Below are 24,423 nucleotides of genomic sequence, written 5' to 3' on the forward strand. Positions count from 1 at the left end.
CATTCATGAAGTCTATACTTATCATACAAATCTCTACCGTCTCATCTTCAAGTCGTAAACCGGTCCCCCACCTGAACACCTATATATCTATATATAAACTCTCTGAGGTGACCTGCATCCTCGAGTGAAAATACAAACCCTGCCAGACCGACCTGTGATAAAAGACCACCAAGAAACAAAAGAGACTCAAAAGAATGATCATCCTCGCTTGTTACTTGGGTCGAGGACCGAGCGCTACTTTCAACCCTCTGAACTTTGCACCATTCCGATCGTCTTGACATCCTCTACCACCTGCTTCTTGTCGTCGAACAAAGATGTGTCGCTCGCTTCGTCCTCCGAGTCGCTTTTTAGCAGTATGCTCCTATGCTGCCTCTGGCTTGTGCTATGGTTAGTGATACTCTTGACCTTGTTGTTGTTGCTATTCATAGTCTTCTTGTTGCTATTTACACTTATTTGGCGGGGCTTGTCGATGAACTCCTTAGTTGATAAGAACCGAGTAATCTGTGCTGGCGTAGCCACGTCTTCGCTCCCATCGAAATTCGCTTTTACCAAATTCCAGAGCAAGTTCAAGGCCGCCTCCGATGCCTTGCGCTCGTTTGTGGCGCGAGCTAGCTCTTCTTTAATGATGATCTCCTTTGTCACGATTTCCTGGATAAACACGCTCATGTGCCGATTCTCCTCTGCAAGCCGACGGTTAGACTCGATGAGAGGTTCGAAATCTGAGAAAACGACAGAGGGTAGACTGATCTCACTCGAATCGGACCCACTTGTCGTCGCCTCAAGTTCGTACAAAGAACCACTGGACATGCCGATGTCACTCAAGCTGTCCTGGCTCACCGTCCCCTCGAGTTCGTAAACCCACTCACTGCATGCTTCGAGTTCATTGAGGTTTGCCTGACTTACCGTCGCCTCAAGCTCATAGACCGATCCGCTAGACAGACTGTCTGGGTTTGGCGTTCCTTCAAGTTCGTAAACCCCCGAAATATTAGACAGTCCTGCCTGGGTCGGTGCTTCCAACTCGTAGATAAGGCGTTCGATGTCTGCTTCCTCCATTATTGCGGGCAGTGCCATCTCTAGAAACTTCTTTTCTTCTCTGGTAAAAACTGTACCACGTCTCTTGCGGGACTTGGACCTCTTCGGCTTCCGGACAAGGACCGGAGGGTTGGAGCGCAGAGGGTCTGGGACGCCCGAAGGGAAAGGCCCTCGTCTGCCGATATTGGCTGGGACTGTCAACAACGGGCGAGGAGATGGGCCCTGAGCATCACTCACTGCTTCAGGTGCAGAGATTCTCTTCGCCTCCCCATCCTTATCCATTGAACGTGACCGCAGGTTTGAGACTGCACGCTTCCTCTTCAACTTGGGTGGAAGAGGGCTGAGCAGCTTGTATACATGCGCGAGCACGATGGGGAAGCTTATGTTGTGGGGACGCATGCCTACAGCTGGCCATCTAGCTACCGTTGAATCCATATTTCCAACGGAGCTGCCAGTGCGTTTCTGCATGCGGTCCTTGAAGGGCATCATCTCCTCGGTTGCTGATTGTTGGTGGTTGGCGTTGTGTTGGGGAACCGATTACCAGGAAAGGGGTTCGTGGAGGTTTAAAAGTCAAGCTGGTGACCCCCATAAAGCAGGTGCTGAAGACTTACAAAGAGCCTATTCGTAGATATAAATAATTCTTATTGGGAATCGCACAATCCATTGTGCCGTGATAGTGGCAATAGCGGCTCGGACCTTGAGGAGAACACATTCAGAAGACAAGGAGTCGAGCCAGGTTCTTTATTAGTTAAAGACGCTGAAAGAGGCACAGACAAAACAAGCCAAGGACCGTAACAATCGCATTGTACCGGCGACAAGCGTGAGAAATTCCATGACGCGGCAGCTCAAGTCACTAGCCGTCCTATTCAAACAGCATGGCGGAACTCAGAGCCGTTTCCTTGGGGCGCCGTCGCCCCGAAAGCCGGTACTCCGGGTCTTTGTGCAACTGGACAACTCGTCAGTGTGCATGCACACGATTTGCAAAGGCAAGCGCTCACCTCGTGGTGGCCGCGTAGCAGCAGCAAGTGATCCCACAAGTCCCTGGCTCGTTTTCAGATGAGAGCTCAGCCCTACTCCTGTAAAACTTTCTGTGTTTGCTCGTGGGTTGTGCTGCAGCTCACGCAAAGGTTGCCTCGCACGTCCCGACCCATGAAGGGGTACTGGAGTGCCCGACATCATTCCGGGCACTGCTGACAGGCCAAGTCTTTCAACACCCGGTGGTTGTCGATGTTTCATAGGTGTCATTGGTGCACCCGCTGCACAATCATTAGGATCTCGAGGGCTTGGGAATTGTTTTCGTAACTTGCCTTGTGGGAACACTGGTGCGGCCCAAGTTCCAGCTCGAGGATCGGGCGGCATCATCTGGGGTTGCACGGGCAAGGATCCGGGGCGGTCCGATCTTTCGCCGTACTGTGCTGAACGCAGTGGTGTTCCGATCTGATGTTCGTAGACTCCGTGATCTGCCTGCTGGGCTGCGTAAGAGGAGGCTCCCTGAAGAGTAGTGTCAACTGCGTCAGAGGCAGCATCCTGTATGTGGCCGAGCATGGCCTTGCGTTTGAGCTTGTCGTATAGCTCTTGCGTCTGCAGCAGCTTTCGGTTTTTCTCCTTGTATGCCTGCACCAATTCCTCATTTTTCCTGCGGAGGTTGTCGTGGTCAATGTTCATGCCTCATGATGGTTAGCTGCTTAATCGATCAAGAACTCCTGTGGCCAAGACTTACTGGCCACCTTATTCTGAAGGGCTGTGAGCTGGGCATTCGCATCACCGATGATGTTGTCGAGAGTAGTGCTCAGCTCAGAATATCGGCTAGTGAGGACTTTACAACGATGGGCCTCCCAAGTCCTTGCACATAGCCTTATTAGGACCCGCGGGCGTCATGTGTATCTGTGTAAGCGGCAGGGGGACGAACAGATCCTGCGTCATCTGGTAAGACCAGAAGCTCAATGCACGGCCCGCACATTCCATGATGGCCTCTGGGCTCAGGCCGCTGAGGACACTGGTCTTGTAGTCCTCGCTTGGGTTGAGGTTGGTGATCATGGCGTCGTCGGGTCTCGGAAGCTGAGTCTGACATGCTGGACACCTTCGGTGTTCAGGGGCAATCCCGTTGAAACCGGAGCGGCTGACACAGTCAACACAGAAAATATGACTGTTGGATTTCTCGGATCAGTAACCGTGAGCCACCCATCCGACGTAGAGGGAGTTAACTACCTGCAGGTCGTGACCAAGGCCCTGTCGCGCAGTTCCACGCGACATTTGATGTCGTTGCACCTGAGCGCGTGCTCCATGCCTGTTGTCTGTACAGAGCCCCCTGGCTTGATTATCCAAATGCTCGTAGACAATCGTGACTCGACAGCGCACAGTTATGGGTTCTCATATTTGGAGACGGGAATAAAAAAGTCGGGCTTGTTATTTCAGAGACCAGAACCCACGAGCCGTAGATGCATCTTCTCATACTGAGACGTTCGTGACTTCCCATTCTGCAGGGATGCAGCTGTTGGTCCGTCAGTGCCGGTTGGTGGACGTCCCTTGTCTCATTGCACCCAAGTCTGGCGGTGTGGGTACCTCAATGCCTCTGCTGTTGCTCTGTGCCTGGCGGCTTCCCCACATGGGGGCCTCTTTGCCCCTCTTGCAGTGGCTGAAGCTTAGCCTGGCTTACCTCACTCGAGCTTATGTTGACTTCATTCCAAGACAGTCTGAGGCAGCAAACGCCTTTGATGCAGGCGCGTTGTTGGGTTGAGGCAAGCAAATCGGCTGAAAAAATATCAGAAAGTCGGTTTTTATCGGTCCTCTTCTGTCCTCTTCTTTCTTGAACAAGATCCTGTTGCAGAAGGAGGTTGCTGATGACAATTGCTCTCCAGATGGCGGAAACCGTGGCCACCCAAACGCCACCGGTCCTTGAAGGACATGTGCCTTCTGAGAAGGAGAAGAAATATGACCGCCAGCTCCGTCTATGGGCGGCAAGTGGACAGGCTGCTCTGGAGTCTGCAAACATCCTGCTTTTCAACACAGGCTCTGGAGCTGTCGGTGTTGAGGCCCTCAAAAACCTGATCCTGCCGGGTAAAGTCGTGCCCTTGACATCCAATTCTTCAATCCACGCTGACACATTTGCAACCGCCTAGGCATTGGCCGGTTCGCAATTATTGACGATTCCACGGTGCAAGAGGCTGATCTTGGCGTCAACTTCTTCTTGGATGAGAATTCTCTGGGCAAGTCGAGAGCCCAGTCATGCACGGAGCTCCTTCTTGAGCTGAACCCAGAGGTTCACGGGGAGTGGTTTCCAAAGAACCAAGTACGTGGGCTCAGTGACCCCCTCGACCAAGCGAGATTCTGTTCAACTTGGACTTGGCTGATGGCTTGCACCAGGACCCGTTGGACCTGGAAAAGATACTCTCAGCGTCGCCTACTTTCACCATGATCATGTACACCTTGCCAATCGATCCAGCCCACTTGTCAATACTGCAAACATACGGAAGCAAGCATCTCACCCCACTGATTGCCATTCATTCGGCAGGTTTGTACTCGTACTTTCGCGCAAGCCTCCCTGGCACTTTCCCCATCGTCGATACTCATCCGGACGAGGCCGCCACCACCGATCTACGTCTGCTCTCCCCATGGCCTGAGTTGCGCGAATTCGCTATTCAGATGACGGAGGATATGGAATCCATGGACAACCATGAGCATGGCCATATACCATATGTGGTCATCCTGCTGCACTACCTAGGAAAATGGCAGGCCACGCACGGGGAGTATCCAAAGAACTACGCCGAAAAGACCGAATTCCGAAAAATGGTTGCGGCAGGAGCAAGGAGGGACAACCCGGAGGGTGGCGAGGAAAACTTCGACGAGGCGGTGGCGGCGGTCGTGAAGACGGTAGTGCCCTCTAGTCTCCCATCGAGCCTGAAGGAGGTGTTCGACTACATTGACACTCAACCAGTATGTTGCGTTGGCAGTATCGATACATTCAATAGCCAGCGACGCTAATGTGGGCTGCTTCAGATCGAGGAAAGGTCGAGCTTCTGGGTCATCGCCGACGCAGTGAGGCAATTCTACAAGACACACAACTGTTTGCCACTGCCGGGGAATGTACCGGACATGAAGGCGCAGTCCAAGGTTTACATTCAACTCCAGAACATTTACAAGGCCAAGGCTCGGCAAGACGTGGCTGAGGTATTGGGCACAGTCAGGCAGGGTCCAGGTGGCGAAGATGTTGATCCTGGAGAGGTTGAACTCTTCTGCAAGAATGCAGCCTTCGTCAAACTCGTTAATTCCGGAGCCACTGGCGCTGATCGCCTTGCCAAAGTTGCCAGTAAGCACTGACTCACTTCCTGGACTAACCGCGTGGCCCCATGCCGGGTGAAAGGCTAGGGCGGGGGGCATGTGTACTAATCAATGACTGCAGAGGAGGAACTGGAAAACGACGTGAACATGGAGGCCATGATGATGCCTCTGTCCTTGATCCCGATATACTTGGCACTTCGTGCGACATCGCACAATGGTCAAGCATCACCCGAAGAGATATTGAAGAACATTGAAGACACTGTCCCAGAAGCTGCCCAAAACGAACGACTCGTCAAGATTTCCAGAGAAGTGGCTCGTGCTGGCGGCGGAGAGCTGCACAATACATCCGCTCTCACAGGTGGGATGGTGGCTCAAGAGGTCATCAAGATCATCACGAAGCAGTACATACCGGTGGATAATACGTGCATCTTTGACGGAATCAGTAGCAGATGCCAGGTTCTTCGTGTCTGAACGAGCGGGACGATGATGGCTTGCATCGGCTTCTGCAAACAGTCTTCCAGGTCTGTGTCAGCCCAGGATGGAAGCACCGTCCAGATATTTCCCGGCTTATATTTCTGGGGCGGGATGACTCTGGTCTTGCCAATGAGAGACGCGAACAGCCGATGGGCGCTTGGAGAAGGGTGTATGGACCTGACGCGGCCCCATTAAGACAGCAAGCGGGCACGAACAATCCAAAACCGGATTGATCTCTTGGCCAGAGATGTTGGCTCAATCTCGCGTCATCCGGACCGCGGCCTCCTAACCAGGGCAGGCTTATAGAAATAGATGGCGAACTTATCGGGCCGCAAGTCCTAGATTGCTAGCAAAGCCAGTGCAACCCTGGAATGGCTTTTGGCCGGGAAGGGCGTCATTGCGACGAACTCCGCCCGTATGTGCCTGGGGATCAAAGAATCAAAGCGTTCACTACCAGCTACCACCTACCACTTACCAGAATGCCCTGCCATTTCCTGCGATGGTGAAGTAACTTGAAAGGCAATTCCTCGGCAAAACTCGCGCAGCCACTGTGTCTTCTGCTGGAATGGAAATGCGTAACAACTGGCATCGCCGAGCTCTTTCGAGTCGATAACACACTGCCAAGAGTGTCAAATTGAGCCATGTACGCATGTTCCCTTCAAGTCATCCTCGATTTCCTGGCTGGTGCCGTACAGAAAGTGACTTACGATTTCCTATAGTCCAAGAAGTCCGGGTTGGGGAGTTCTCGGTACCTGGATCGTCCCTTGCCCCCAGCCAGAACAAGCGGAACCATGCTCGCGAAACACAAATTGCTGACAAGTGTGAGTGGACCTAAGCTGCCGAGAAGCTCAGGGAAACATGGTTGGAATTTACACAGTACAAGCATCCCAGGCATGTGAGCTGTTCTCATAGGAGCATGAAAGTCGAGATTGCGGTCGGTTTCGACACGGCATTCTAAAAAGATCTTATTGGGCGACACCAGCACAGCCCCCGGTCAGAAGCACAACTTACAAGAGACTGACAGCTGTCTTTGCGCCAACATGGACTTCCCGTGCCGCAGCTCGCTTGGGCTTCAAAGTCAAAAATCTGACGGCTCGGTAGCCGGCAAGTTCCAGTCTACTGAAGCGACTGCTGCAAAATGTAATGTGATAACGCTGGGCAACCGCCTCGTGTGATGAAGGCGGGCTGGGAGAGGGCGTCATCAGGAAGTGCTGGATGCGACATTCCATCGTGTTGCACTACAGACGATGATGTAGAGCCTCGCTTAATCGAGAGGCAGCGGGCTGGCGAGAAGACAAGATGGCTACCCGTCATGTGGACAACAAATTTTGGACAATACTGCACTTGGGACACAAGGCCGGGCCTGGATGCCGTTACCATGCCCACTGGTTCGGTACACTCGCACAAATGCCCCAAGGCAGGCGAGGTATATGATCAGCGGGCGTTGGCGCCCATTGGCCTGCTTGCCTGCCTCGGCGCCATTGTACGGAACGCTCTTCTGCACTGCCAGGGGTAAGGATTACCGCTTTTGGGAAATCCCGTCTGGGTTCTTGACTGTCCCACAGCGAGAATACCCGCTCGTCTGCATACCGAAGGAGCCAGAGTGGGCGGTAACAAGTGCAGGAACATGCCAATTAGTAGTATTATGAAGGCAAGTCGGGTCGCTGGTATTTTGCGCGGCACCGCACCGCACCGGGTCTCCCCATTAACGGGCAGCGAAAACAGAGGCAGGGGCATATGCCCACGGTGTTTCAGATGGCCAGTAGACTTGAATTTCCAGCAATTACCCGCGCCGTCGCGAATGATTGGGTGGACAAAAATCGGCAGAGAGACAGACAACCCTGGCCATCCGATTTCTAACATCTGACCTGCACATCTTTGATGATCATATGCAAACGGGCTCGCTTGCCTAAAAGTCCATAGCACATGCATGCTGCCCCCAATTCGCCCTACACACATAGTACAGAATACCATGCACAAAATGCGTGTGCAACATGTGGGGAAGGCCAACTGCAGCGGTGACTGGCTGGCCGGCTCAACGCCTCCGTCAAGTGTCACCGAGAGTACCTGGGTACCTGGGTACCTACCTGGGGACCATACATCAGAGTTCACTGACAAGAGCCACAACATGTTACACCCCCACCAGACCACCAGCCCACCAGGGCCACCAGGGCCACCAGGGCCGCCAAATGGTCACTGGCAGGATCGCACATCCGGCCGCTTCCTTACTCATCCAGTACCGGGACGCCAAGCCGCTACCGCCTTTCAACCGCCATCGTCTCATGCATGCAGTTGACCTCGTGAGACAAAGTTGTACCACGATGGGATGTGGGGACCGAGGCGCCGGAAGGGGACGGGAAGGACGCGAGCAGCGGCAGGCGGAAATCCTCCCTCTGGCGCCGAAGAACACCACACGCACCCGCCGCCCTGGCGGTGCTTCGTCGAGTCCGGGGTACACACCTGGGCCCTGGGCGGAGGGATTTTTAGAGCCTGTCAGCACTTGCTGCGCGTCACCAGGTATTTCCATTCCTGGGGTATTTTGCGGGGTGAGCGGTCGATCGCGACGCCGTTCCAGGGACGACGAGAGGGCGACACTAGTAATAATGGTCCAGACCAATCCTCGCCCGACGCAGGCCACCACGTCCGCAATGGCTGGCGACTGAGCTGACGACTGAGCGACAGAGCGACTGAGCCCACAAGAAATGCGCCGTGGTCGGCGGCGGTGGAAAGCTTTTGTTGTGCAGCTTTCCCCGTGCCTCCACCCGCCATCCCCAGGCGTGCATGGTGAGTGGACCGCGTCGAGGAGAGCCGCTCACCCACACCGACTGCGCCCAAGATGCTACCTCAACAGGCAGAACAGGCCGGCGAGAAGGGCCCCCAAAGAGGCAAACGTGAGCCTGACGCTATCCCAAGAAGGGGGGCGGGCGCGAGAGGCGAGGTCGAGTCGGGGTTTGGGCTGGTCGGGATTGGGCCGAACCACAGCCGTTGCGTCAGTGAGAGCATCGTGGCTCGGGCGCCATCTCGCGGGATCCATCACGCTGACTCGAGCTTGCTGGCGCTAAGGGCGAAGGTGTCTACATACACAGTACTCCGAATTAGGCCTCACATCATGGGACAAAGACGCGCAGGGCCGAGATTCCTGCATCAGGGCTGAGGAGGAGGCCGTCATGGCCAGCCAACAGCACTCGGTACGCACGCACTCATCGCCCAGTCGAGCAGTCGAGCAGTCGAGCAGTCGAGCAGTCGAGCAGCTGGAGCCGCTTGGAAGCGGTGCGGTGGCTCGGGGTGCTAGCGATTAGGTCCCAGAAAAGGGCTTGGTGCGAACACCACTTCGGGCAGTGATGGGCGTGTTGCCAGGGCAAGCAGGGGCAGACGGAGTGCCAGGCAATATCGAGCTGTCAATTAACCGATGCTGGCCACGAACGACGGCGTGCCACTGCCACTCTTGAAGTGTACTATGTATGGTCAAACCGGAAGCGCACACCTGGGCAGGCTGGCAGGATGGCAGGATGGCAGGATGGCAGGCTGGTGGCGCCGTGCGACGGCAGCCTCTCCAGATTCCCATGGCCAGCAGTCCCACTGATTGGCCCAGAACATTCGATCCTCCACATTATTCCCCATCATATATCCACGGCACCGCAGGCCATGCGGCCAGGCGGCTTCCCCACAAAGTCGGTTCCAGCGATTTTGAGCAGCCTGGCAGCGTGTCTGAGTTACACAGCACGCGTTGGCGTCCAGCAGAGATCGATGGGGGTTGGCGATCTGCCGTCATGGGCCTGCCTGCCTGTCCGTTCGCCCTGCTGTGCTATTCAACATGTCCTAAAGTCAGTCAGTTCAGGCTTTCGGGAACACGGCCGTGTCCTGTGACTCAGGCACGGCGTCCTGCCGGCCCACACGGCACCCGCAGTGCAGCTGTGTGAGTGGCGCTCTGGCGCTGCGACAGGTCGAGGACTCGAAGCCAGTCGCCAGTTCACCACGGCCTGCCAGCCTGCCAGCCTGCACAGGCACCCATGCGGCCATGCTCACACGTTGATTAGAGTTTGTTAAGGTTGCTTCCCTGCTCTGCATCATCCCATCCTTGCTCACGCCCTGGCCCTTGTCGCGCCACATCCCCACGATCCTTGCCTGTTCCTGATTTGCGGTACTCCGTACTCTTGTCCCTCCTTTTTTTGTCTGTCTGCTACGGGGCTTGTTCCTTTCCGTCCCCCAGCTGCCCCTCACTACTTTCCTGCCGAAGCCGACCCATGCTCGTCCAGCAGTCAGCCGACCTGCGTGCCACCCACGATGCTGACGGCGCAGCATCACTGCAGCCGAAGGTATATCGCAACGTCTTTCTCTGTCTGGGGTCACAGCCCGGCTCGAAGCCAGCCAGGGCTGCCAGGGCTGCAAGGTCACCTTGGGACTGACAGTCACAGACTCGCAGCACGGAGGACCGAGTACGGCAGCCGGTATACCAGCGCTACTACTGTGCACTCCGCATCCGTCGTCCACCCAGACAGTACGAGTTGTCTCCTGAGATGCTCGAGGCTTGAGCTGGAGAAAGCCGTGCACCCGTCAAGGTGGCCCCCTGCCTCTGCTGATTTTTCCCGCGCTGTCATTACAGGACCAGGCTGCCAGGGCCTCACCCGCCTGTTTTCCTCCACCTTGAGAATCCTACTTGCATTTCACTCAGCTTCACCCAAGATTGGCCACCGGGGGGCTGGCCATCTGCTTGCTGGGCTGCTGGGTTTTACTTTGGGCCCGATGCCCCATTTAAGCGGTCTGGCACGGGAACTTGTATATTCCAGACGTTTTCTGGCCAGTCAAGTGCCATACTCAGGTAGTCTTCCTTTTTCTGTCTCTGCCTCTGGCGTGGCCTCGACCGAGCATGGGGCACTCGGCATTGACCAGTCCCCTTCGCCCTCAATCCTCTAAAGTCCTCCTCGTCCCCCCTTTCAGAGCTAACTGAGGTACAACAATACAACGATACATCGATACATCCACACGGGCCCCCCTCCACCTTTTTTTGGGCGGAGACTAGGGTTGTCGCTACATAGTACCTCTTCCACACCAGGTCCCTTGCCAAGTTCCACCTCTCACTGGCCTCGGTACAACATCACGGCTGCCACGCTGTGGACAAGTATTGTTCCCCCTTCTCGACCCCTGTCGACCTGGGTCCCCCAAGTTACTCCGCAGTCCTGCACTCCCTGGCGATCCGTCACTCAAGGTCCCATCCCCACAGTCCAATTTATTCACCCTTGCCCACCAAACACTGCCGCGCTACTTTGTAGTATGTCGATATATAACTATTTGCCCCCATCCCGCCTCTCCCTCGGCTGGGGCGATCTGGGAACAGATGAAGTCCTCGACGGTCTTGTCTCTGTGATGGCCAAGCTTTAGATCAGCTTCATATTTCCATTTGCTCTTTGTATATACCACTTTGTCCCGTCCACGACTGTACATGCTTCTACGGCACAACGCCAGGACCAAATAACCACACAACCAACCTATCCCCATACCCATCTCTCACTGATTCACCATGGCGCCGGCTACTACTACATCCGCCCAAGGTGGCATGTTTCACACGTTCCAGGGAGTCACCCCTCGGAAACCAGCTTCAGAACAGCAACCAGAGAACCCAAAATCCAGCAGTGCCTCCGCGGCAAAGAGGATCACAACGCCCCACGCGTGTGCCGAGTGCAAGCGCCGTAAGATGTCAGTTGCAGGACTCTCGGACTGTGATATCCCCGGCCCTCCCAAACTGACCCTTCTCTGCCAGTCGATGCGATGGCCAACAACCTTGTGGCCAATGTCTGTCCAGCCGTGCCCCTAAGCGTTGCTTCTACGACAAGCATCGCCAACGCGTGATTCCATCACGCAAGTAAGTACTCGTCGGCAGCTCCAACAGGGACAGGTCCTAACTTGCACAGAACCCTTGAGGCACTTTCTCAGTCGTTAGAGGAGTGCCGGTCGATCCTGAACCGGTTGTATCCCAGCCATGATGTCCAATCTCTCCTGCCACTCTCGCGGCACGAGCTACTGGAGCTTCTCGATCGCCCTTTCGTTGACACATCCCTCCACGGGCTTCCATCGCCACCCCTCACATCACCAACCCTGAACGGCGAGCTCGATTCACCAATATGTTCCACCTCGGGCGAAAGCCTGTCCACGCTGGAGCAGCTGCCCGGCCGAGACGCCGAGTGGGATGAGGAGCGCAGAGGTAGGGAGCCGATCCCAGTGGAAGCGGACGACGTCAACGCACTCTCCCTCTCCGTTGACCGGCAAACCTCATACCTGGGCGCCTCATCCATCAAGGCTGCGTTGATGGTCATGCTCAAGGTCCAGCCTCAACTTCGGAATGCTCTAGCCGCACCCCTCAATACCTCCGAGATCCCACACAGCTTCCCTGCAGCTCGAACCAAGTCATCCACGCCCAAGGACCCACAAAGAATCCCATGGTCATGGAAAGGCCAGACCCTGATCGACGCCTACTTCAAGAGAATCCATGTATTCATCCCAATGCTTGACGAGACATCCTTCCGGGCCGACTATCTGGAGGGCCAGCGATTCGACGTACCCTGGTTGGCTCTTGTCAACATGGTTTTCGCCATGGGAAGCATCGTAGCGATGAAGTCGGATGACTACAACCATGTCAACTACTACAACCGGGCAATGGAGTTCCTACCACTGGACGCTTTCGGCAGCAGCCACATCGAAACTGTGCAGGCACTTGCCTTGATTGGTGGCTACTACCTGCACTACATCAACAGGCCAAACATGGCCAATGCTGTTCTCGGAGGCACCATCCGGATGGCAAGCGCTCTTGGCCTCCACAGAGAGAGCCTGGCCCAGAGCACCAGCGACGTGTCGGCCGCAGAGACCCGGAGACGCACATGGTGGAGCCTGTTCTGCTTGGACACATGGGCGACCACGACAATGGGACGGCCTTCGTTCGGACGTTGGGGATCAGCAATCAACATCCGCGCCCCCGAGTTTGGCATCAACTCTTGCCGTGACTCTTCACAGCACGCAGGCATCCTGCCACTGATCGAGAACATCAAGTTCTGCAAGATTGCCACCGCCATCCAGGACACGCTGGCCGTGGCACCCCTAGTCTCAACCGAGGACCGCCACAGCCTCGACGGCCAGTTGGTCAACTGGTACAGCAGCCTACCGTGGCTCCTACGGACCACTGACCCCTGTGCCGAGCCGCTCTACATTGCCCGCTGCATCATGAAGTGGCGATACCAGAATCTCCGCATGCTCCTCCACCGCCCGGTGCTCCTCAGCCTCGCCAGCGCCAATGCGCAGGAGGCGACCGACGTGGACATCGCGGCGGTCGAGACATGCCGGGAGCTCGCCAAGCATACCATCGACGACATTGCGCGGGAGTGGACGCGCAACCAGATGCAGGGATGGAACGCGGCATGGTTCCTCTACCAGGCGGCCATGGTGCCCCTCGTGTCCGTGTTCTGGCAGTGGAACAGCCCGCGCGTGCCCGAGTGGAACAAGCAAATCGAGACGGTCATCGAGCTGCTTGACGCCATGGAGGACTGGTCACTGACGGCACGACGCAGCCGCGAGGTCGTCTGGCGCATGTACGAGGCCAGCCGCACCATCGCACACACACGGTCCGAGGCCGCTGCGGCGGCGCCCTTGACACCGGGCTCGCTGCACAGCCTGGCCATCAACACGGACATGACGGCGCTGCTGGCCGGCTCCCCCGGCTCTGAGCTGCACATGTCGCCCATCGGTCTGGGGCCGGACGGCATCCCCATCATGGACATGCTTGACCAGCACGGCATGCTCATGGACCACGAGGGCATGTACTGGGGCCAAGCCGACGACATGAGCCTCGACCCGTACTCGACCGTTCACGATGGCGGGATGGGCCTGGGCGCCCCACAACAGCAGCCCATCGACTACAGCATGCTCACGGGGGCTGGCGGACACCACCACCCCGGCTCGCTGGACGGCGGCTATCCCTTTGTGCACTGAGCCTTGGATTCTTCCATGGCACGGCCGGGGTGGTATCGCCGGTGCAGCCCCATACCACGGTTACATTTTCCGTTTTCCGGCTGATACTCTGCCATGCGCTAGCGGGGGTTGCGGGTTGCATGCAGCCTCTGGTCCTTCTTTCTTCTTCTCTCTCTTACTCCGTTTGAGCACGGCCTCATCATTTTGTGTACATACCCTTTTCCTTCTTTTTTTCTTCCACATTTCCCGAGCCGGCTTGCTCGCTTACCTGCTTGCTTGCTTGCTTGCATGTAAATTTCCTTACGATGTTGATGACGACATACCACCAAAAAAAAGTCCATGGAGGCGAATTGTGTCTTTCAATACACCAGGGGGGACACAAGTCCGAGAGACATGGCTGAGAAACGCCTTTGGATTGGCTACGATTTGTATGGGTTACGGGGGGGGGGGGAATGGGGTCTGGTGTTCAGGATGGGACCGAAGTCCATGGCCGAGATGCAGTGAGCCGGCCAGGCAGTACATCAGTACAGTTACTTCACAAGGAAGGGAGTGGGTCCCCACGGGGAATGTCTGGAAACCGATAGGAAGCAGTTTGATGAATAGTCAGGCCATTGAATACTATCAAGTCCTCAGGTCTCACAAATCAAGACCCAAAAAATTTGCCCCGAGCCCAGCCAAGGTTCACAAGTGATGGAACGCAGCGAGCCTCCTCCCACCTGAGGTGGTGGATGTATTTTTCCGGACCACGTCACTCACACCCACTCGGCCGGATATAGTGAGACAGGGCCGCGGCCGCGAAGGCGTGGGTGAATGAATGGTGGATCACTGTACCACCTCTACACAGCCATGCTGCCATCGACATTGCTTGTCATACTATAGGTAGGTACCACTCACTACCTAGGTACTTACTTGTCCTCCCCTTCCTGCCAGGCTGTATGCGTTGAACCACAGGATGCAGGTCCGACACCTGCTGTGCTGCGTGTGGCGGGGGCTGGTTGGGTTTGGCGCGGCAGCGGACGCGCACTGGGCTGGCTATTTTTGATTAGAAGTCACCCTGCCTGCCAGCTCTTGCCCCACCAATGCAAGCCTGCGACGCCACCAAACAAGATGGTGATGGGGTGGTGGTGGTGGTGGTGGTGGTTGTGTGGTGCCCCGCTGCCCGCTCCCCATGGGGAAGCGGTGCATGTTCATATCGGGGCGGGATCTCTGCTGAGCCGTCCCGCCGGCCCCCCACTCACCCACCCGTCATCTACACACAGACATTGGCAGAGACAGGGAAAAGCAAGCAGGGTGGGTGAGACACAGCGGACGCCATGTGGTAGCGAGATTGCGGTGCGGCTAGGGCATGGACTTTTACTCTTGATCTCCTTTTTGTATATTCCCGTGAAGCTAGTTAGATGGGAGGGGACGTGCACCCAGGAAAGAAGGAAAGCCCAAGAGGCCTGGCATGCTTGCCCCCTGGGCCGGCGTTGGTGTTTCCACTGCTGCCCTGCTTCCTATGCGCCTCGTCAGCATTTTGTCATCCCCACAGCGGTTGCGTTCGATGATGGGCCGCGCGAAGGAGGCGAGCCTATCTTGTTGGGCGAGGGAGGGCTTCCCTGGTGCCCCTTTCATCTAATTAGTGGCAAATATCTACACTTGCTGCGGTACGGCGCCGTGCTCATAGGCCAGTCAGGCAGTAGGTAGGTCCTATCTGCGTGGCATGGTCCCCTCCTCCTCCTCACTTTTCTTCCGCGGGGGATCATCTGCTGGGAGGCCCTCATGGGATTAACCCCGTCTGGACAAAGATCAGCCCCCTTCAACGTCGCCTGGGTTCGTCCGTTGTCCCAGTGGCGTTGAGGTCGGGGACCTGGGCTCGCCTCCTACGAACCCAGCATGGCGGGTGAGCATGTAGTGTAGGAGGCCACCTGTACCGTCCCAGGGGGGCCCGAGGCTGCCTGAGACGAAGGAGATGTGCGAGGTGGTGGTGGTGGAGATCACAGCCTTCCACGACGGACTGGGGCGAAGATCTTCCCTGCCGTCGTGGAGAGAAGCCTATCGATCCTGCCCACAGAAACCATGTCGTGGCCGTGGCAAGGGAGCCGGCCGGCAGGAGGTGAGTGAGTGGAACTGGCTTCCTTGTCCGGCTGACCTTGCTGGCAGCGGGTGGAGGAGGACACACAAGGGTGCTCGGCGCCGGTCTGGTGGGATCCGGGTACACCTCCGGACGAGAGATGTGAACGAGTTTCCTCTTCGAGACCATGACTCGACGTGTACGCTGGCGGGTGCGGGCGCCTAAGTCTGAATCATTGGGCGTGATGGCAGGCTGGCAGGTCAAGGGCGTCAAGATGGGGGGCAGGTGACACATTTGGCCCCCTCCCTGCTGCGAGTCGGTCTGGAGTTGTCCTACTGTGTGCACTACTGGGCTGGTGTGCGTGCCGCCAAGTCAAGCCACGGTGCTTCGACTTGTGTTGCGCGCACACGCTCGATGGAATTTCCCCGAGCGGCATGGGAATCTTCAAACGGTTTTGCGATGGCATTGGCAGGGCAGCATGGCAGCGTGGTGCGTGGCAGGTCAGACAGGCCGATCGGCGTCGAGGAGGCTTAAAGGTAGCATGCGCGTGCTGATCACAGCAAGAGCTTGGCCGAGTCTGGATGGCGTTTTGCGGGGCCGGTGCGACTTGTGCGAGGGTGTGGGCCATCCTGCGAGGGTGTGAGGTAAGGTCTGGCTAGAGCACCGAGGGTCCCTCCACCACAAAACCCATCATCAGGTCCCTGAGGTTGCCTTGGCAGAAGGCTGGTTTCCCGAAGTTCCTGCTGGATACCACGATACCTTGGTACCTGGGCCAGATGCGCAAGGGCAGATGCAGGTCCTTGGGCAGGGAAGAGGGTTGGGTTTGGGGTAGTGTTGGGGAAGGGTGGGGTGGGGACGAGCCATGGAAGCTTTGCGATTGGGGGCCAGGCGGAGAGTGGGGTCGGTTTTTGGGGAAGGCACTCCCAGGCCTGGGACGATCGACAGGGAGCAGGGCGAGATGAACTCCTGGAGCAATCTGGAGTTGCGGCCCGTCGCGAGACGTGAATGAGAGGTCGTCGCTACCTAGATTCCCGTCCTTCCAATATGAGATGTGACGTTGTGAGGACATCTGGTGCACCTGCCCCATCATAATGCGGGGCGTATCCCTGCCCTGCAGGGGCGTGCGGTACCTGGCCAGGTATGTACTCCCGTACCCTGCGGGGCGAAAAGGGGTAGCATCGAGCGGCCAGGGGAGCAGCCAGGGAAGCAGCTTCGAGAACAGACAAGCGCGTGGCCGGCTGAACTGCCCGTCTAGGCTGGTGCCATCCTGCCATCACGGCTTTAGTCTTCTGGCCTAACCGATAACGGCACTTGACTGAGAAAATTTGTGACGATCCACAAGCTACGGGCATACGGAAGGGCAGGGCTGCGAGTGAACCCGAGTACGCGCCGGCGCGCAGCCTGGCACTCGGGCAGCCTCTCGAAGGACGGGCGCCGTGTCGCCCTGGCAGCCTGGCAGCCCGGCCCAGGCTGTGCGCACGCGCCCGCATGACCGCAAAATCATACCCGCGCCGCAAAGACCTCCAGGAACTTCGGCCCTGCTTCGAGGGTGCGAGGCTGCCAGCCAGCCAAGCCAGCCCAGGCGTGACACCTATAACAGACACGTCCTATTGTCATATGCTGGCTCTACCACTGCCATCAGCCATCCAAAGTGTCTCTCGACGGGGCCGAACCAACAAAAACACACGACATGCACACAAACTACTAAACCACCTGGCACCTGACAAGTCATGGCGGACCACGGCCCTCGCCCTCGGACGGGTCCAACCCCATCCATAGCAGCCCACGTATGATTGACTGCTGCGACCTCTTTGTCTCCTCATATGCGCAGCACCTTCCGACTCGCTCGCCTGTACGTGACGTGACGTACGTGCAAGGCACGGCGTCTTGACAATGCCCGGCTCCAGCCTCCGGAAGCCGACGGGTACGTACAGTACAACAGGTCGAACCATCCGATGCTGTCTGTCTGTCTGTGAGTGGAGAGCACAATGCTACCGCACTGGCACTGGCAGCTGCTGTGCAGCGGTCTTCGCCGCTGTTTCTACCCTCTCCGCCCGGGCGGGCACCAGTCCGATCTGGACATGCTCTCCTCTAATCTGGATCAGTTGGTCGTCTGTCATGCCGGCACTCGACAAGGCGCTGCTGTCGGCTCTTGTTGACCGGTGAGGCTTGATGGAGTCGCTCTTGCATCCTGACCCATACTGCGCACTACCTAATAAGGCCCATGCCGGCACTCGACCTACTACATAGTATGCTCCCTCGCACCAACAGCAGCAGCGGCCTGGGCGCGGGCTCCTCGGCGGAATCCGACAGGGGCCACCCCTATATACCAGCCCGGCCATGCTCCTGTTTCGTCCATGCTCGCCTGGATCCTGCTGCACTTGGCCAAAAGCTTCGTGGGAGGCTGCCGGGCTCCGGCGATATAGAGTTCTGGACCCTCATCTGGAGGATGCAGAAACCCATGCTGCCACCCCGCCTTTTCTCGCCCACTGCCGTGGCCAATGCCATTGGCGATGCCGAGAGTGTTGGTGACGACCGGGGGATAGCTGCTTCTTTCGGCCAAGGGCGGCCGATTAGCCAAAGTACGGGAAAGATGGCCCTCGTCCTTTACGGGGAGGGGGGAGGATCGCACGCCAGGCAATGGGTTGAAACGCGTGTTTATCCAGCGGGCTACTGCACACGCAGCCCAACCCGACCCAGAGAAAAGAAGGAAAATTATATCATCGGCTGCTTGTTTCCCAACCCCTCTCCAGACCCAAGCGAGCGCGACAACTGTTGCTCCCCTCAAGCGAGCTGTCGCAGCCACGCGTGTGTCCGCATATTGATGGCATGTGGCTTGCATACGGCATGACAAAGTGTTCCACCAGACCAAAGCATGGCAGGCCCAAATCAATCTGACACAGCCCGGTCGAGAACTCTTGTATGCAGTCCCCGACAGCCCGGTTACCGGTGGACCTTGGTTGGGGGCGCCATCGGTCTCTCGCCCTGCCAGGCCTGCCTGACTGAGACCTTTCATAAGCCTGCCTGTCAGGGGTTGGGGGTGTGGCCTGGCCTATAATGCAGGCTCGAGGGGCCGGGGTTGTTGGGGAGCCGCACTAGTCGCGCGGCTTTCTCACCATCCGCGGGAACCTCATTTGAAAGCTCAGGCACCTGGCCGGAGATTTTTGAGAAAATAACTTCGTTGGGCCTGTGTCAGGTAGAAATGGGCTGGCGTTCGGGCACCGTCAAGGACCCGACCGCGCAGGCCTGGCCCACGCTGAGGTGTCAGTATATCTCCGGGAAGCAATTTACAATCCAGGCACAATGCAGTTAGTTGTACAGAGCGGCGAGTTCCGCGTTTTGGACAACAACGCCTGTTCTATACCGACGTAGTCAGTGAGCAGAGCCTCTGCAACTAGAACAGGTTTTTTTGCATTCTCGTATTGCTGAGCAATGCCGCCGGCATTGTACAAGTAAAATTCCACAGCCAACACATCTTCGCGTCTATTGAGCACTCAGCAGATTCCCGTAGCTTGGTCAATTCAGAGCTCAATCGTATCGTGTTGTGTACAATGGGAGCAAACTGCCAACGCTCGGATTCAGTTTTTCCAAAGCTTCCATTTTTAAACCAATCGGCATTGCATGTTTGTCAAAGGCTGGGTCTTGAGGTTTGATTGCCACTGTATGAAGGCGCCGTGTGGCTTCGAACTTCGTGTACGGAGAAGAAACAAAACCAGCTCGAGCCAGCTGCACCAAGTCTTAGAGCATTCCAAACTTGTAGCTGAAATCGGGCTAAGTCCATGATCGCAATTCCAGCGTGTAGTGTAGTTCTGCTTCTCAGAATGTATGGTTTCCCAGCAGCCTTGTATATCCTCTCAAGTAGGCTGCGTTCTACCATCAGTCCTTCGAATCTCTCAACCAAACAAATTGCCTAGAGTCACAGATCTCGGAATAGACGGGTGGAATGTGTCAAGTTCTATTTGTCTTATACTATTTGAAAGAAAATTTCTTGTTATAAGTGCTGCCAGATAACGCGGAAAGAGGGTGGTACTCGCAAAAGGCTTCCTTCCTCTGCTACCAGCTAGCGTCCTCCAGGATGGGGACGAAGGCCTGTTGCCTTCTTTTCGATTGGTGTGCTCATCGGGAGGACGCCTGCGTTTTCGAAGGACTGAAATGTCTCAATCCAAGTATCATAGGTATCGTCGAATCTCTTCCATCCGAACTTGCGGGCCTTCGCGACCGAAGTGATGGCCAGCCAGCCTTCACCCAAACCCCAGTCAAGAATATCCCCTAGTGGTGAAGTTAGTCCTGCTACGGGTCCTCAAGTGTTGTGTTCTAGAACATTCCAAAACATGAAAGACGGGGATCCGTAAAAGGTGAAAAGTGATGCTTACAGGTGGCCCAGTCAAACGCCTCACAATTTCCACCATTCTTCGCCACTACTCGTTCCCATGCGGGTCTCTTGTCCTTGGCCCATTCTACCATCTTGATCTGACTTTCCAACTTATGACTCTCTCCGCTGGCTGTCCACGCTGAGTCGGGGATCTCCGGCACCTGAGGAGTGCCAAATTAGTTTTCCCCCCCTCAATCAAGACGTCCAATATGTACGGATAACTGACCTCCATTCCGAAATGCCCGCCGAGCTTTGCCCAGAAGTACCTCCAGACGATATAGTCTCCATTGTTGTGGTTGAATGCCTCGTTCTTGGTGTGCTCATTGGTAGAAGCCCAGACGCTCATATCCGCAATGCTTGGCGCGTAGGACGCGTCGTCAACGGCGTTGTAAAAGAATTTGTTCCCTGGGAACATTGGGACTTGCCCAAGTTCCCTGCAAATGAGGAAGTAAATGGCCACAGTGAGTGCCATCGACATTCCGTTGCCTAGATCTCTCAAGATTAGATTATCCTTGTTTACTCGCACGGAACAGTATCGAAAACAAACTTAAAGCAAGGAAGATCAAAACACGCAGCACATACCTGCAGGTGTGTACCCGATGATGCCCATGGGCCGAATGATATTCCAATGCCATTCGCGCTTGGCGGCCAACTCAAACATGAAGTCTTCTTGGATATAATAGAAGTTTTCTCCAAAGTCTTCATACCGAGCCATGCCTTCATGGACTGGAACCTCGACAGGACCAAGATGAACGCCGTAATTCTGATTGCGTCATGTCAGTTCAGCACTCACCATCGGACTGTACTGGATGGAGTGTCCCTCATACCTTGCCTCCAGTGTGAAGGATGACTCGTTGCAAAGACTTGCTAGACTGGTCAATAGCCACGAGAAAGTTTTTAAACAGCGGCACGTTACAGTCTTTCAGCCTCGCAAAGTCGGTCTCGTGGACGTAGGAGGCAAAGAAAGCGTGTGTCACATCGCGGCACAGGAGCTCCATTTGCTCGACAAGCTCCTCGGCAGGCTTGAGGAAGTCCAGGGCAATGAACCTGATGCGAGGGTCCTGCCATAGTGGCCATTTGGGAACACGTCTTGTTGTGATCACAAACTTGGACCTGTCACGTTTGATCAGTTATGTTTTGAGACCGGCGGAAACTCCGAGACTTACCACTCAGACGCAGGCTGACGAATCAGGTGCTCAATAATGGCGTTTCCAGTGATCCCATTGGCACCAGTAACAAAAGCTACCTTGCTGTTGGGATGATAGTTGGAGGTCATCTTTGCTGGTGGCGTACGTCTAGGCTGTCCTCGTCTTGTACGTGGCAGGTTGGCCTCTCAGCGGGAGGCTTTGGAATCAACAACTCCCTAGTAATTTTGTAGGAAAAGGTCGTCATGTGAAGGCCTGAAGTTCATATAGATATTCTAAACCCAAGCACAAAACAGCCGTACTAGACGTTCAAGAACTGACTTCCTCGGATGATCAATCATCCCTGTTGATGATAAGTCACATAGGAAAATTTCAAGATCTCGCTCTTCGCTCTTCGCTGGTAGTACCTCCAGTGGATACCATGATGTATTCAATTGATGCGTGTTATCACCTGCGGACTTGAGTCCACCACTTCGGAAATATGTGCTTTGATAAACTGGACATACTAAACAAATTACGGAGACTCCTCTGTGTATCGAAGAGGGGTGAATGGTTTCATTATGAGGCCATGTATTTCTGAATACGTCTATGATTCCTTCACACAGCAGCACACACTCAAGGACCCAACGCTTGGGATGAACACCAACGACTAAATCCGCTGGTTTCTGCGAGAGATATACCTAGGTACGGACCCACCTTCAGATTTTGCCACTCTAGGTGGATACTATGTAGTCGCTTCAGATATGATATTTGCCTGCGGACTTAAGAGTCTATGAGATCGGAAATATGAGATTTGTTTCACCAAGACTACTGAAAGACGGTGGAGGCTTCTCTCGTATGCCAGAGATCTGCACCTGGAGCAACACCAGTTGACATGGCTGCTAATTCCGCTATGTTGCGTGCAAAAGACTTGCAGACCCACTTGCACTTGACCGCTCAGGCAATGATGAAATGCACATGGTAGGGAAAATCTTTATCCCCAGCTACAGAATGCAACTATTCCAGCCAATAAATCCGACCACAGCGTTTCATCATGTTGGAGACGACAGGCCCTTGGGATACTCGCTGGCTTCCATGCTGAGTGAGGACGTCAAGCATAACTTGCAGCTAATTCGCACCGTTCATACTGAAAGAGGTCTCGTCCGTAAATCCGACATCTAGCCCCTTTACGAAGCTGGACAAATGCGGTCTGCGTGGAGCAATGGAGCAATGTACAGGTCCCGCTGAAACAACAACCTGAGTCCACACATGAGGCCGTTCAGGGGCGAAATCTACACGGCCTGGAATTTATGTACCACCGAGTGACACGGCGTTGAGCCTCAGATTGAGAAGCAATTAGATCTTACACAGTATATTGGTAATTATTAGGAAAACATCGGCCTCTCCCGATCTCACTAAATTATTAAATGCCAAACCTGTGTCTGCACCGACTGTGATTGATCCAGGAGCCATGCAGTCCTGAAGTCCCGGGAAGTAGTTCCTGAAATCTGAAGAGCAATCTGGAGCCGCCTCACGCAGTATATATATTTTTTTTGGCAGTAGTTGTTCGCAGGCCCTTTGTCTTAGTGTACACATAGGATATCTAGAAGTAATGTGCAGCTCTTCAAGTTGCCTTGGAGTGGCAAGACTCTCGTGAAATTAACTATACAGACCGTTTGTGCGCGATCGCTCTGGACAGTCCAACCCTCATAGCCTAACAACAGCCTTCGAGCAGCAAAAGTGACTCAGCTAGAAAAGAGAATTTTAGTCGAATTCATTGTCTGATGGACATCAATTCTAATAATTGGAACCATCGAGAAGCAAAATTGTATGTAAATCCCAGCTTCTTTATCTGTCAGAGCCGACTCGGAGTGCTGTCGGCGACGACACCTTTCACCTACTACTAGTAATCCCGCAGAATACCCAAACACGCCAGTAAAGTGGTGAGATTGAAGGTTGAATTGAACCCGACCTTGACACTGCATGGAGCCGTAGGGCGTGTTGTTAGTGAAATAATATATCTCTCCTCAAGGGGGCTCGTTCTGATCTAGGTGACCTCGGGATTTGCCAAGAAAGTGAGGCTTCCTTAGGTATTCCCGAAATTTTGCACAGCTTGACAAGTCTATGACTTCATACACAACATATATTTACTAAGAGATCGGATATTCACACCCACAAAAACGGAGGGTACACCTAAGGACAACCTCTAAGAGAATCTTCTACAGGACAACCTCCTATAAGACAACCTCCTACAGAATAACCTCCTATAGGATAACCTCCTATAAAATAACCTCTTATAGAATAACTTTTTAAAATAACTTACTAAGATAACCTCCTATAAAATAACCTTCTATAAAATAACTACTTTAAAGATAACCTTATTTAAGATAATATATTATAAAATAAAATTATAAAATAATTAATTTAATATTAATTTAAATATTTTAATCTTTAAATTATTTAATATAAATATATTCTTTAATTTTATAAGTATAAATATTTAGTCTCTTTATTAAATAAGAATATTTAAGATAAATATATTATAACTATCCTAATACTTAATTATTAAACATAGTGTTTTATATATATCTATATCAGCTAAGCATACATACCTAGGTACCTAAGCAGGCTTCTAAGTTGAGACTTTTATGTCTTATACCCAAGCTTCCCAACTACTCACCTATCATCCTCGCTTTTTAACTTTTCAGACCATCACTGCCTTACCGATTATCACCTCGAGCTCGAATCTGCACCAGGAGAAAAGAAGAGGCGATTAACAGGCCAAGATGAAGAGACTGTGGTGTCGAGAACAAGGCTCCTGAAAGGCTTGGGGGGGGGGGCGAAGCCGACGAAGCGGCCGGACCGACTCCACTGCACAAATCTAAGCATACAAACTAACCGCGATACTTATCTAGTCGAACTCGGCAAACAATGTGGTGTCTGCTATATACAGGCAGCGCATCTACACAAGGGACTACTGGGTATTCCTCGTTGTCTTCTGAGGCCTTTTAAATTTGCACAAACTGATATTATATATTATGACCTGTGACAAGTGAACTCTCCATATCGAAAAATAACTGATATGTTCTCTTCCACCTTGTATACGTCCGAAGACTGTCGAAGAAAAATAGGAA

At 54.5% G+C, this 24,423-nt stretch overlaps 6 protein-coding genes across 6 annotated transcripts; 2 read left to right on the forward strand and 4 right to left on the reverse strand.

Moving 5' to 3' along the window:
* Positions 1-240: 240 nt before the first annotated feature.
* KVR01_002751 (uncharacterized protein) lies at positions 241-1,521 on the reverse strand (the record flags this gene model as incomplete). The annotated part of the gene is made up of 1 exon (XM_044787646.1): positions 241-1,521. One exon carries the CDS (start codon positions 1,519-1,521, stop codon positions 241-243), a length of 1,281 nt encoding a protein of 426 aa, XP_044647766.1.
* Positions 1,522-1,618: 97 nt separating this feature from the next.
* KVR01_003185 (uncharacterized protein) lies at positions 1,619-3,513 on the reverse strand. The gene is made up of 5 exons (XM_044784062.1): positions 3,241-3,513; positions 2,942-3,178; positions 2,753-2,874; positions 2,031-2,699; positions 1,619-1,978 (listed from the first exon to the last, which is right to left on the reverse strand). The coding sequence occupies exons 1-5, from the start codon at positions 3,315-3,317 to the stop codon at positions 1,899-1,901; spliced, it is 1,185 nt and encodes a 394-aa protein (XP_044648200.1). The 5' UTR covers positions 3,318-3,513; the 3' UTR covers positions 1,619-1,898.
* Positions 3,514-3,723: 210 nt separating this feature from the next.
* Positions 3,724-6,306, forward strand: KVR01_003683 (uncharacterized protein). Its single transcript, XM_044787387.1, has 5 exons — positions 3,724-4,089; positions 4,152-4,321; positions 4,396-4,965; positions 5,029-5,338; positions 5,432-6,306. The coding sequence occupies exons 1-5, from the start codon at positions 3,873-3,875 to the stop codon at positions 5,779-5,781; spliced, it is 1,617 nt and encodes a 538-aa protein (XP_044648698.1). The 5' UTR covers positions 3,724-3,872; the 3' UTR covers positions 5,782-6,306.
* Positions 6,307-10,978: 4,672 nt separating this feature from the next.
* On the forward strand, positions 10,979-13,761 carry KVR01_003077 (uncharacterized protein; the record flags this gene model as incomplete). Its single annotated transcript, XM_044787046.1, has 3 exons — positions 10,979-11,478; positions 11,543-11,644; positions 11,694-13,761. Exons 1-3 carry the CDS (start codon positions 11,303-11,305, stop codon positions 13,759-13,761), a joined length of 2,346 nt encoding a protein of 781 aa, XP_044648092.1. The 5' UTR covers positions 10,979-11,302.
* Positions 13,762-16,448: 2,687 nt separating this feature from the next.
* Positions 16,449-18,135, reverse strand: KVR01_003385 (uncharacterized protein; the record flags this gene model as incomplete). The annotated part of the gene is made up of 4 exons (XM_044783694.1): positions 16,449-16,816; positions 16,940-17,044; positions 17,223-17,331; positions 17,800-18,135. The coding sequence occupies 4 exons, from the start codon at positions 18,133-18,135 to the stop codon at positions 16,449-16,451; spliced, it is 918 nt and encodes a 305-aa protein (XP_044648400.1).
* A 1,718-nt stretch (positions 18,136-19,853) lies between these two features.
* KVR01_002608 (uncharacterized protein) lies at positions 19,854-21,441 on the reverse strand (the record flags this gene model as incomplete). Its single annotated transcript, XM_044792961.1, has 7 exons — positions 19,854-19,924; positions 20,000-20,062; positions 20,167-20,326; positions 20,392-20,651; positions 20,748-20,928; positions 20,993-21,278; positions 21,332-21,441. The coding sequence occupies 7 exons, from the start codon at positions 21,439-21,441 to the stop codon at positions 19,854-19,856; spliced, it is 1,131 nt and encodes a 376-aa protein (XP_044647623.1).
* Between the last annotated feature and the right edge of the window lie 2,982 nt (positions 21,442-24,423).

The sequence above is a fragment of the Diaporthe batatas genome (assembly GCF_019321695.1).
Source record: "Diaporthe batatas strain CRI 302-4 chromosome Unknown Contig00003, whole genome shotgun sequence".
NCBI lineage: Eukaryota > Fungi > Ascomycota > Sordariomycetes > Diaporthales > Diaporthaceae > Diaporthe > Diaporthe batatas.